The sequence below is a fragment of the Echinops telfairi genome, unplaced genomic scaffold, assembly GCF_000313985.2.
Source record: "Echinops telfairi isolate 266 unplaced genomic scaffold, ASM31398v2 ScPeMD7_11;HRSCAF=52, whole genome shotgun sequence".
In the NCBI taxonomy this organism is placed as follows: domain Eukaryota; kingdom Metazoa; phylum Chordata; class Mammalia; order Afrosoricida; family Tenrecidae; genus Echinops; species Echinops telfairi.
This window is the reverse complement of record NW_022103908.1, coordinates 35016701-35029767: the sequence shown is the minus strand read 5'-3', so window position 1 is coordinate 35029767 and position 13067 is coordinate 35016701. Positions and strand designations below refer to the sequence as shown.

The following is a 13067-nucleotide window of genomic DNA, read 5'->3' as shown; positions in this document are numbered from 1 at the left end:
GCTTCACCACCCATTTATCCCTCCGCCTTTCAACCAGACCCACATGTGATTATCGGCCAGGCTGGCACAATTAACTAACTCATACAGGAAACCATTGTATATAATGAGGTTAATGGGGGCTGTGTTTCTCACTGTTGGAAAAAGGTTTCATGAATATTGAAGAAGGGAAAGCAGGAAAGAACCCTAAAATGTTGGGTTGGAATTGGAGACGTTATGAACTCACGTCTTCTTCAACATGCATAGCAGATACACATAGTGTCGGTGCACATGAGCATGTGTATATGTATGTATTTCCTAGCTAAAAGTGCCTGAAAACAATGACACTCAGAAGCAATGATAGTAGCAAGTACTTGGATAGAGTTTGGTTTCTAAATACCAGGCTCCCTTGAAAGGAATTAAGATTCTTTGCAAAAATAAAAACAATTCTTTGGGAAAAGCGTGAGCTCAGAGTTTGAGACAGGGAAGTCCCAGAACGAATCTGGGATCTCTTGTTATACCAGAAAGTAAGGAAATTTTCAACAAATGGCTTGTTTGCACACGTCAAAATGACAACACTGTAAATGAAAGAAGAGCCGGCGTGTAAGTGAATACACACTTCCTCCGTGTCGAATGCCTGCTCATCAGTGTAAAAGAGAAAGACAGAGCGAACGCGTGAAACCACTGCTCGGCAACCATCGCTATGGTGGTTCATTTGGGTGGGAGTCACCAAAGGATGCTAAGACGGGGTTTATGAGGAACAGGAAGTTGGCATAATCTCAGAATGTCTCCTACAAAATATTCATTTGGTGGAAACCAAGACAGTGGTGTTTTCATGGTAAACACCAACTTGACCGGGACAAATCCACACTGAGTGTGCACCTAGGAAGGCTCTGCCTCCTGTGGAGGATGCCCGGGCTCACAGTCCAGGTGTCAGTGTGGCTGCGAGGATGAGCGTGTGGACCTCGACCGAGGGGTACCCCCCAAGTGAAAGGCCTGCGTTCTTTAGAACTCTCAATGTCAAGGAAGATGGGAAAGCTGAGCACCCGCACAGGTTGAGGGACATGGAAGAGATTCGTCAGTTAAATGTACTGTATGTTCCTGGATTGGGTTCTAGACGAAACAGGAAATGGTGATGTTCTTGGCAAATTGGCAAAACTTGAAAAAATATGTGGCTTATCCAGTAGTACTATACCAACCTTGATTTCTTGGAGACTTAACAAATATGTTGGCTATAGTACTATTTGGGGGGAAATAGGTAACAGGAATGGTTAGAGATGCTGGAATATGTGTCCAGCTTGCTTTCAAATAGTTCAGAAAATAAAGAGTAATAAGTGTGTGTGTGTGTGTGTGTGTGTGATCAGACAGGCACACAAGTGAGGGTAGGGGGAAAGGAGTGAATGAGGCACAATGCTAACGATTGGGGAATCTGTGTGAAGAAGAAATAATTGTTCTTTATACTAAGGTGCCTTGAAGCTTTCCTGTACATTAAAAAATTATTTCAAATTTAAATGTAGCTATTTAACATAACACTGACTTTTACCTGTCTATAAATTAAATTACTAACTTGAAGAACAGGCATTTAATAGATAAATCTAGTAGTAGCATTTAAACTAATGAATCTCTCTTTTTGTCATAAGTGACATAACACATGGGGCACGGTTTTGAGATATGTGTGACATAATTTCCTAATTATATAATTAACCACTGAATTTTCCAAGGGCCAAGGACCCTGAATATTTAAAAGTGATGACCCTTAGGAGAGATTTATTTACTCATTCAAATTAATTCCTTTTTAATGAGAAGCAGCTTATTTATTTATTTTTCCCCTTTGTAGTTTTGCCTTTGCCCAAAGTGCAGATTTATTTCTAAGTAGTAGGCCTGATGTAAGCCCCGAATTCTTGTCATGTATGAACAGTGTCTTCATTTTCTGTAGTCCTGGATTCTGCAGCCCAAAGCATACGAAAAGCCTTTGTTTCTCCCTGACTCAGAGCGTGCACAGAGCCTTTGGCTGCTAGTTCAGAAGCACCCTCTGCACAGGCAGGAGGAGAAGAACTCAGAGGAGTGGAGCATGGTCATTACCTCAGTGGGGTTTTTTGGTTTGTTTCAGATTGACGAGGCCAAGAATCCAAAGAAATATTGTTTTCCTTGATTTGGTGGTGGTAATAATAAAAACAGCAGCGGCAGTTCCTCATATGAGTGTGTGCTGAGAAGTGTGGTGAGGGGCAGAAAAGGAGAAGGGGGAAACAGTGGTCAAGGAAGGGGCAAAGGAGGGAAAGAGCAGCACAGAGCAGAAGCAGAGCTGGGCCAGTGCACACCCGCCTCTGCTAGAAGACAAGGAAGAGGTCTGCTCTGTGTGTGTGAGAGAGCGAAGGGTACAGGGAATGCATGTGTGAAGGGGAATTAGAGACGAGAAGGGGTGAAGGAGGAAGGATATTGAAGGGTAGTGAAGAGCCATTTGAAATGAGAAATAGAGAACTTAATTCATAGGTTCTAGGAGTCAGAAACTAACATTTTCTGATTATGTAGTACATGTAGTTATTCCAGGTGCTGCAAAAAGTAGAACTAGAACTCATTTTTAAATTTAATCAACGTCTGAGCTAAATTACAATGGAAGTAGAGTCCCTGGTGTTTAAGATAAGAGGCTGTGATTCCCCATGAGCTCTCTCAGTGCCCTGCAGACTTCTGGGAACAAGGGCAGCTATTCCGGGAGGGAAAGCTGCTAGGGAAGCTGGGATAGAAATGAAGCAAGGTCAAGTGTTTATCAGGGCTCTAAACCACTTCCAACTGGCTTCATCACGTGCGATGAAGCAAAACCACACAGATCCTGTGTTAGTCAGGGTTGACTAGAGAACAAATCCAGGGAGACACTCATGTGTGTGTAAGAGAGAACTTTATATCAAACAGCAATTGTACATTGAGAGAACATCCCTGCTCAGTCCAGATCAAGTCCATAAATCCAATATTACCCCATGTGTCGATACTAGTCCATACATTCCTCTTTAGACTCACGCAGCCATACAAATACTGAATGCAGAAAGATCACAGGCCAGTGGGTAGAAAGTCTTGTGGGTCCAGTGGTGGTGAAAGCATCTCAGTGCTAGTGTGGGTCTCCACGTGTCTTCTCCAGCTCCAAGGCTCTGGCTGCCATCAGCGTAGCTCCATGTGTCTTGTCAACAGGAATGTCTCCCAGGGAGTGAGTGTGTCCCACCTCCAGTGAGCTATTTATGCCCTTTGTGCCTCCAAATGAGGACATCAAGTTGTGACCTGATTGGTAGGCTCTACTTCACCTCTTTGTAAGTTGACCGATTATGTAACTGCTACAAACCCCAAGTTTCAAAATTGGGGTGATCTGGAATGCTAACTAGAATGGGAAAGATTACAGGTCACAGCCTTAGAATAGTAGACTCAGGAGCCTGGTGCATGGCCCTGGATCGTGCCAGGACAGTGAGAGCAACGTCCATTCAGCGTGGCGCCATCTTTGAACTGGGTACCTTTTATCTTGACTCAGCTCATCAAGAGATTTGCCTGCTGCAATGCACATGCTCTTCTTGTTTTCAAGGGTTTCTCTCTGTTTTTTAAATCTTATAAACCATTTTACTGGGGCTCTTACAGCTCTTATAGCAATTCATACATCAATTGTATCAAGCGTATTTGTACATGTGTTGCCATCATTTAAAAATATTTTCTTTTTGTTTGAGCCCTTGGTATCAGCTCCTCTTTTTCCCCCCTCCCTCTCCACCCTTCCAGCCTCGAGGACCCCTGATAAATTATAAATTATTATTATTATTTTAATACTTTATATTGCCCGCTGTCTCCCTTTGCTCATGCTAATGTTGTTCATCCCTCACAGGGGTGGGGTGGTGGTGGAGTGTTTAATATGTCAATCATTATAAGCCGGTTCCCCATTTCCCCCCACCTTTCACCTACCCTCATGGTATCTCTACTCCCATTACTGTTCCTGAGGGGTTTCTCTGTCCTGGATTCTTTGTGTTGAGAGCTTTTATCTGTACCAGTGTACATGCTCTGGTTTAGCCGGATTTGTAAGGTAGAATTAGGGTCATGATATTGGGGGGAGCGGGGGGAGGAAGCATTAAAGAACTAGAGCAGTGGTTCTCAACCTTCCTAATGCTGTGACCCTTTAATGCAGTTCATGTTGTGATGACCCCCCTTAGCCATAAAATTATTTTTGTTGCTACTTCATAACTGTAATTTTGCTACTGTTATGAATCGGGTGACCCCTCTGAAAGGGTTGTTTGACCCTCAAAGGGGTCGTGACCCACAGGTTGAGAACCGCTGAACTAGAGCAGTGTTGTGTGTTCTGCACTGTGTGTTCTGTACTGCACCCTGGCTGTCTCATTCTTTCCTTGTGACCCTTCTGTGAGGGGATGTCAAATTGTCTACAGATAGGCTTCGGGTCTCCATTGCAGCCCTCCTTGTTTGCATTGAACAGGTTGTTTGTTTTGGGTTTTCTTATGCCTCACACCCTATCCCATCAATACCACATGATCACACTGGTTGGTGTGCTTCTTCCATGTGGGCTTTGTTGCTTCCCTGCTAGATGGCCGCTTGTTTAACTTCAAGCCTTTAAGACCCCAGACGCTATATCTTCTAATAGCCAGTCACCATCAGCTTTCTTCACCACATTAGCTTATGCACCCATTTTGACTTCAGTGATTGTTGGAAAGGTGAGCATCACAGAATGCTAGGTTATTAAAACAAAGTGTTCTTGCATTGAGGGAGGACTTGAGGCCCAATGTCTGTCTGCTACCTTAATACTTAACCTATAAATATTGTGTTCATAGATATCCCTAAATATAATTATATATTAATATATTTACATATGTACATGTCTGTGTTTATACCTCTATAAGTCTTTTGCTTCCTAGTTCTTTTCTCTATTTCCTTTTACTTTCCTCCTGCCCCACTATTGTATTTGATCTTCATTCGGCTCTCTGTGCTTTGATTTTAGATCTCTTGTTCCCTTGTCCCTGGGTTTGTTGACTCCCCCCCACCTTTTCCTCTACCTCCTCCTCACACCTGTCCCCTGGAATCATCGGTTCCATTTTTCTCTCCTTGGGGTTGTTTTTCCTGCCTATCTTTATAGATAAACATTAAAAAGGAAAAATAAAAGGAAGAGGGAAAAAATGCCTATGAATTGTTCCCGGTCTGTCTGCTGACCCTTATGAGTGTTTCTGACTGGGTCTGATGCAGTGCCAAGCCCTGCCCCGCGAGTCTGAAGTCTGTTTCAGAGTTCCTCGGAGATTTTGTTGCTTTGCTCCCCATGCTGCTCTGTTATGCTCCCTTTGTGTTACCTCCTGGTGTGTGTTGGGGGTGGGGGGGGGGGGAGTTGGGGTGATGGGGATGGCAAAGAGTAAATTTCTGTTGGGTTTAATCTGTAGTTTTCCCTATTCCAATTAGCATCCTGATTCACTCACTTTTTAAACATTTGGCTCTTTTCTGATGTTACTTCATCGGTCATGACTGAACTGGGCTGAGTTGGATTAAAGCCCCGGTTTTAATGACATAATTATGAGAGAAGATATTCAACATCTAGGTACCAAGTGTCTGTGTATTTTTCAAGAAAGCCACTTTGATTAATATATTTCTGGTCTCAAATTTTAAAACTAGTCATACAGATTCTGTGAAGTTATGGAATACCTGTGAAGTGTTTCATTTTCTAAAGAATGTAGCTCGTATTGCTTGGTTTTGTTTGACCTTAACTTTCACTTCCTAATGAAAGGAAACACAAAAATGACTGAGAGACCATATAACAACAGAAAGTATCTCAAGTAGTTTCAGGATCTATTTTTAAAAAAACAAAAAGGGGATTTGTATTAGTTAAGAGAAGCAAAAGGCAGATATTGTCCCTTGCCTTAACTGTGTAAAGGGCTGAAGCATAATATTTGTTCTTTTCTAGACTCTTTGTAGACAGTCAGGTTGGGGTAAATCTATTTTAGCGTAATAAAAATTTTTTTTTAAAAAAACCAAAAACTTACTTTTTTCTTAAGAACTTTACAAATGGATACAAACATGTTTGATCGTTCATTCTCTCTAAGAATGGACCGACATATTTACTGATTGTTCTGTTTCTTTGGTGATTGTTCTGGGCAAACTGTGTCATCTATTTAGTATTCTAAGGAGGATAAGGGGAAGGTGGGGGGGAGAAGGGGAATTGATCACAAGGATCAACATAAAACCCCCTTCCAGGGGGATGAATAACAGAAAAGTGGGTGAAGAGCGACAGAAGATGATCTAATATATGAAAATAATAATCTAAACTTTATGAAGGGTTCATAAAGGAAGCAGGAGCGGGGAGGGAGGGGGGAAAATGAGGAGCTGATATAAAAGGCTCAAGTAGAAAGAAAATGCTTTGAAAATGATGATGGTAGCATATGTACAAATGTGCTTGACACAATGGATGATTGTATGGATTGTGATAGGTGTTGTAAAGAGCTCTCAATAAAAGTATTTAATTAAAAAAGTAAAATATTGTTGGCTAAAATACAGGACTCCCCCTTTTTTAACAAGCTATAAAAAGTAGAATGATGTTCTTTCCCCAATTAGTGCTCATTAAATGATGCTCATCCTCTAAAACATGTGTTATATGATCACTTCTAGCTTTTAGTTAAGAATGCCGTAAAGAAAATACTCTCATTCCAACTCTGGTACATATCTCAGAAAGGTATGCTTTACCAAAATCTAGTATCAAGGACACCTGGAGTTTTAGGGCCATGTCTTGCTTTCACACTGACTTAGGTGGGCCTCTATCATAACAATGACTAAATTCATAAATTCCCTTGGGGATTTAGAAAGAATTGTGTCTCTGCTTATCCATTGATAAAGCAAGCTGAACTATGTATAGTCTTTGCTAAGACACTCGGAAGGCTCTTGTGTCAGTGTCTTCATTTCGCTTCACCATGCATCAGTTGAGCTCAATGTAGCAGATGATTATGTGCTTGCAGAAATCTGGGCATACAGAGATGAGTCCAATCTGTTCTCATGCAAATAAATATCTACTTCGATGGAATGACTTTATGGCAGTGTAACATATGTAATGAATATATGTTATAGCAGTGTAACATAATGAACGGAAGCCCAGGAGGTGCAGTGCTTCATTGGTTGGCTGCTAACCAGAAATGCATCTGTTTGAGCCTAGGGACCACTCAGTGGGAGAAGGGTGTGGCCCACTTCTCCTGTAAAGATTTGCGGCCTTGAACCCCTAGGGGGCAGTTCTCGTCTTCTCTGTGTAGTTGCTCTGAGTTGAAATTGACTCGATGGTAAGGGGTTTGTGGTTTGTTTTTATAGCATCATGATGGCAAACTGGTGACTATCAGTAAAGACCTGAAGTAGAGTAGGCATTGAACAAAGGCAATGAATGGACTTGAGAAAATAATAGGCCTTATTAATGGATATAATATCGGGGAAGATAGGAAGCTATGGGAGAAAGTATGAAGTCCAGAATGTTCCTTAATCTGAGTTGATGAAAATGGAGTAAATTGAGATATCATTCACTAAATGAGAACTTGGTAAGAGAATCACATTTGTGCTGGGAACTAGATAAATTGACATAGTGTGGTCTTTCTGAATGTTAGATATCGTGTGCGTTTGCCTCACAGACTTGAAAAGTATGCATCTGTAGCTATTTTGATATTAAAGACAAATGCTTGGGTGTCATTAATGCCTGCTGTTCATTGAATTCATGGGGATGAACAAGGGACTCCCCACAGGAGCATGTGCCATTAGAAGGAAAACTGCAGCCTGAGCCTCGAAAGCACTAACATTGAAAGGAGTGGACAAGTGAGGAAAGAACCTTCTGATTAGGCAGAGCTTCGGAAGGAAAGCAGCAAAGCACCAGCAAAGGATGTTCACAGCACGTTGGAAGAGACTTTTCAGAAGAAAGCAATAGCAGTAGTTTCAGGTGCTGCAAAGAGATCTTGTTGAGTGAAGAGTTTGCGAACTATTCATCTGAGAAAGACAATTCTCTCCTTCCACTCACCCTTCCATCCATTCACCGAGCCAGGCCCCGTGCTGAAGGGATAGATATGGGCTGTCCTTGTGCTGAAGATACAGCAGTGAGCAAAGTAGAACAGTCAGCCAACCAATCTTCTATAAAATAAGTACATAAATAAGGCATCTAGGAGGCCCAGTGAGAAAGAGATGCCCTCACTGAGATGATGACATTTGAGTTAAGACCTGAAGGAGGAAGAGTGCGTCCTGGGGAGGAAAACATCTCCCACTGATGGAAGACCCCAGCGAAAGTTCTGAGACCGGACCGCGCCGGGCATATCTCAGGAACAGTAAATGATTGTGACGAGGAAGGAGGGAAGGATTAGTAGGAGATGAAGTGAAAAGATAGGGGAGCCCAGATGATGCCGGACTCTGTAGGCCATTGAGAGGCTTCTGCTTTCAGGGAGATGGAGAGACATTCGAAGGTTTGAGAAGAGGAGTGCCTTACGTGGCTGAACATTGGTAACAGGCTCACTCTGCTTGCTAAGCAGAGAACAGACTGTGGAGGAGAAGGAGGAAAACCAGCTGGGAGATTGCTGTAGTGATCTCATTGAGAGCTGCCCTGAACCAGCTGTGATAAGACTTGTGCTATTTTAAAATTCGAGTCAGTAGGCTTTGCTGAAGGATTGAATGTGCAATCGAGTGTGATTGCATAGAAGAGCATAGAAGATTTCATAGAAGAGTTGAGCATGATTTCAAGGTGTTTGGAGTGAGCAGCTGAAATGATGAAGTGAAATATGGTGTAAAAGGGGGGACATTGGGACGGTATTGGACATGTTTAGTATGAGATGCTCATCAGATATCGAAGTAGAAGGGTTGAGATGGTGGTTGCATACACAATTCAAGAGTTCAGGGGGAGACCTAGACTGGAGAGAGAAAATGGGAAGTTATGGCATACCGATTAAAAAAAAAAACAGAGCAGTTCAACACTTGCTCCATATATAGTTCATGGACATTGGGTACATTTTTCGAATTGTACAACCATTCCTATCTCTATTTTTCAGGTTATCCCTCCCATTCACGTGAACTCCCGTTTTGCCCCCTAAGTTCATGATCTACCTACCCTTTCGCATTGCTGTTGTAAGTTTGATCCCTTACAGATAGCTCTTTAAAAAGCACAAGGTTCACGGTGCATATTCTTTACCAGTTAAGCTAAATTATTGTTTGGTTTTGAGAAGATTTTGGCTTGCTGTGAGTACCTAAGAAGAACTACAAGTATCCTGTGCCATCAAGTGATAATGCACATTACAACTTGAGTTCTTTTACTGAGCATATTCTAGCCTGTCCCTCCGCCTTGATATTAAGGGGTCTATGGCTATTTGTCTGCCATATGGAAGTGGTTACTACCAAATTGTGTGATACTATGGGGATTTGCATGCATGCATTGTATAAAGGGTACAATTTTAAATTTCTTATGGTTGCACAAAGAAACATTTTTTTATAAAACAAATAGACATTTTTACATTGGATTTGTCTTCAGTACTTCTGGCACCACAATGAAGACTTCTGCCAGGTTATGTTTTAGAATGTTGAGGTTCAAGACCTTTTCCCCCCAAAGAAAATGCTTTGTGGCATTATGCTTTTGTTTAAAAAATGAGGATCATTTCTTTCATTGAGGTTCAACTCTTGCTATTATGAAAATATTTCACAATGTGGATTTTTTACAGGGAGGGACATAATTTCTACCTATTTAATATGAAAAAAAAAATTAAGCTTTTCCTATTAAACATGGTGCTATTAGGAGGGGGGTCTGGGATTTAATTAATATTCCAATCGTATTTCTATTTGATGTAACTGGCTGGTGTGAAGGGTGTAGTCAGTTTCAGAACATTGATAGTTGGCTCACTTTGAAAAGTTATCAATGGTCTTCGTCTTTTAAATCCAATTTGGCAAATACTGAGAACTGCAGAAGTCTGTTTGCTAAACGCTGTGAAACACTGATGGTTTAATCAGTGAAGCTAACCACAGGTTCCACAGGTAAACTGCAGAATGGTGTCCAGGAAGTTCTGATTTCTGGAATTACAGGCAACATATGGTCATTAGGTGGTTCAAGAAATTAACCGACATAGACATTATTTTACTATCCTGTTTTCAAGAATCTCACCATCCTTTTTTTTTCTTAATCGTTTTATTAGGGGCTCATACAACTCTTACCACAATCCATACATACATCAGTTGTGTAAAGCACATTTGTACATTCATTGCCCTCATCTTTCTCAAAACATTTCCTCTCCACTTAAGACCCCAGCATCAGGCCCTCATTTTCCCCTCCCTCCCCGCTCCCCGGCTCCCTCATGAGCCCTTGATAGTTTATAAATTATTATTTTGTCATATCTCGCCCTGTCGGACATCTCCCTTCACCCACTTTTCTGTTGTCTGTCCCCCAGGGAGGAGGCCACATGTAGATCCTTGTAATCGGTTCCCCCTTTCCAACCCACTCTCCCTCTATGCTCCCAGTATTGCCACTCACACCACTGGTCCTGAAGGGATCATCCGCCCTGGATTCCCTGTGTTTCCAGTTCCTATCTGTACCAGTGTACATCCTCTGGTCTAGTCAGACTTGCAAGGTAGAATTCGTATCATGATAGTTGGGGGCAAAGGGAGCATTTAGGAACTGGAGAAAAGTTGTATTTTTCATCATTGCTACCTCGCACACTGTCTGGCTCATCTCCTCCCCGAGACCCCTCTGCAAGGGGATCTCCAGTGGCCTACTAATGGGCTTTGGGTCTCCACTCCACACTCCCCCCATCATTCATTATGGTAAGATTTTTTGTTCTGATGATGCCTTATACCTGATCCCTTCGACACCTTGTGATGGCACAGGCCGGTGTGCTTCTTCCATGTGGGCTTTGTTGCTTCTGAGCTCCATGGCTGCTTGTTTACCTTCAAGCCTTTAAGACCCCAGACCCTTTATCTTTTGATAGCCGGGCACCATCAGCTTTCTTCACCACATTTGCTTATGCACCTATTTGTCTTCAGCAATCATATCATGGACGTGAGCACACACTGATATGATTTTTTGTTTTTTGATGCCTGATAACTGATCCCTTGATATTCTTATAATTCACAGCGCTTTGAACTCCAGGATTCAAGAAGCTCTACCCTTCCTAAAGAAATCTTAAGAGTGGAGAGGATAACTAAGAATCATGCCCCCTGGGCATCTGTGACTATTCGGATTGCAGAAAAAGAGGTGACCATTCAGGTAATGAATCACAGGTTTTTACTTCCTACAATGTGCCCAATTTTGATGACCTCATTTTTAAAATGATCCCTGCAAAAGTAATTTCTTTTGAAAGATAAGACTGGATTCAATGGGGTATCCCAAGTGTTTGACTTGTCCCAAATCTATACCATTCCATTATCCCTGGTATCAATCACCACTTCTCCCCTTAGACTATTCCCTCATGTTCCAGGGTGCCAAAATTCCCGTCAATGTCTCACAGAATTGATAAATTCTTAAGGAGGTTGGCAAGTCCCAAATTCAAAGTTAATACCTGTGTCTGGAGGATCTCCCTCATGCACACCAAATTAATACTGTTGACTCCCAAGGCTGTGGAAACTGGTGAATCAGGTGAGGCAAAGCTGGGCTCAATTCCCCCAAACCAAAAGACAGGCAGAGGCATGCCTGATGCAAGAGAGCAAACTCCTGGTAACCCAAACACACAGGGAAGAACTGCCCCTGCAGGTTCTGAGACTATACCTCTGTATGGGAGTAGAAAGCCTCGTCTTTCTCTTGAGGAGTTACTGGTGGTTTTGAACTATTGACCTCAAGAGTTTCCGCTCAAGGCGTACCACTACACCAGTAGGGCTCCTTCAGTGCAACTACAAAGACACAAAACATCTGAAAGCGAAAAGTGGTCTCACTTAGCCAGGCAAAGGAGCGTGCTGGGATTCACATCAAGATGGCCCCACAAGCTGTGGGTCAGCAGTCTTTTGTGTGGTACCTGCCATCTCATTGGTGTTTGTCACCGGTGACACAGCGCTAGTCTTCTGCACATGCTCACGTGGGAAGCGAAGGTCACAAGGATGGTACCTTCCTGATATACAGGTCTTTGATGGAGATGTAGTTTTTGCCTTGTGACGTCAAAAAGTTAGGTAGAGGACCTGCTCATCATGGGTAGGCGGGGTCTGGCCTAGGCCAGTTTGGTGACCCCAGCGTTCTGCTTCTCCCCATTAAACAAGTAGCTGATGGCTTGTCTCCTAAGGGCACGCTGTAAAACCAGGATGTAGTTCTTGTTTTAGCGTGGCCTGTAACCACAGTATAGAGGGCATGGTTTACAATACGTCACAAAATGGAGGACTCTGGCTAGAGGGGCCATTTTAATTAATTCCCTGCATCTCAATCACCTTAAAAGTTTTCGTTAGCTCTAAAGTGCCACATCTATACATCTTTTTCTTTCAATTTGTACTTATGTTTCCATGGTCAAGTGTGCATTAAGCTAAAAAAATCTGACAGAAACAGAAAACCTTTCATCCAAAAAGCAGTCATCCTCTGGGGAAATAAGTTGTGTCCTGCTTAATGAAAGCCTTGTAGATGATGGGCCCTGGATAAGAAACCGTGTTTTCAGACATATTTTAACTCTTAGGGAACCGTCTTTAAAAAAAAAAATCTTTCTCAGCTACACGAAATAGACTTTTTCCCTTCATTTTTGTTGAGTTGCTAATAGTGATAAAACAGTCATGATATTATGTGTTGTGTGGCTATGAAGGGCAATAGTTCTAACCCACCAGCCACCCCTCTGGAGAACAACAAGGCTTTCTACCAGTAACGCGTTATACTCTCAAAAACCCACTGGGTCGGTTTTCCCCTGTACTATAGGCTCACTAGGAGTTGGGATCTACTCAATGGCTGTGAGTTTTAGAGTTTTGGAGAATTTGCAATTTAGTGGCATTAAATATATTCATAATGTTATATAGTTATTATTGCTATTTTCCAGATCTCTTTTCATGATAGACTTTGTTTGGTTTTGCCTTGTGTTAATATTTATGCATGTTACTATATTTATTCATTCATTTAAATGAACACTGATTATATCCACTGTGTGTCAGAAGAGTGTGCAAGTATGTGTATACATCTTGGA

General features: G+C 42.1%; 1 protein-coding gene across 1 annotated transcript in view; it reads left to right on the top strand.

The window, feature by feature from the left end:
• VWA8 (von Willebrand factor A domain containing 8) overlaps nucleotides 1-13067 on the top strand; it is a 426636-nt gene that overhangs the window by 77555 nt on the left and 336014 nt on the right. The window contains exon 9 of the mRNA XM_045287091.1: nucleotides 11057-11190. Within this exon, the coding sequence (XP_045143026.1) occupies nucleotides 11057-11190 (134 nt within the window). The remainder of the gene's footprint in view (nucleotides 1-11056; nucleotides 11191-13067) is intronic.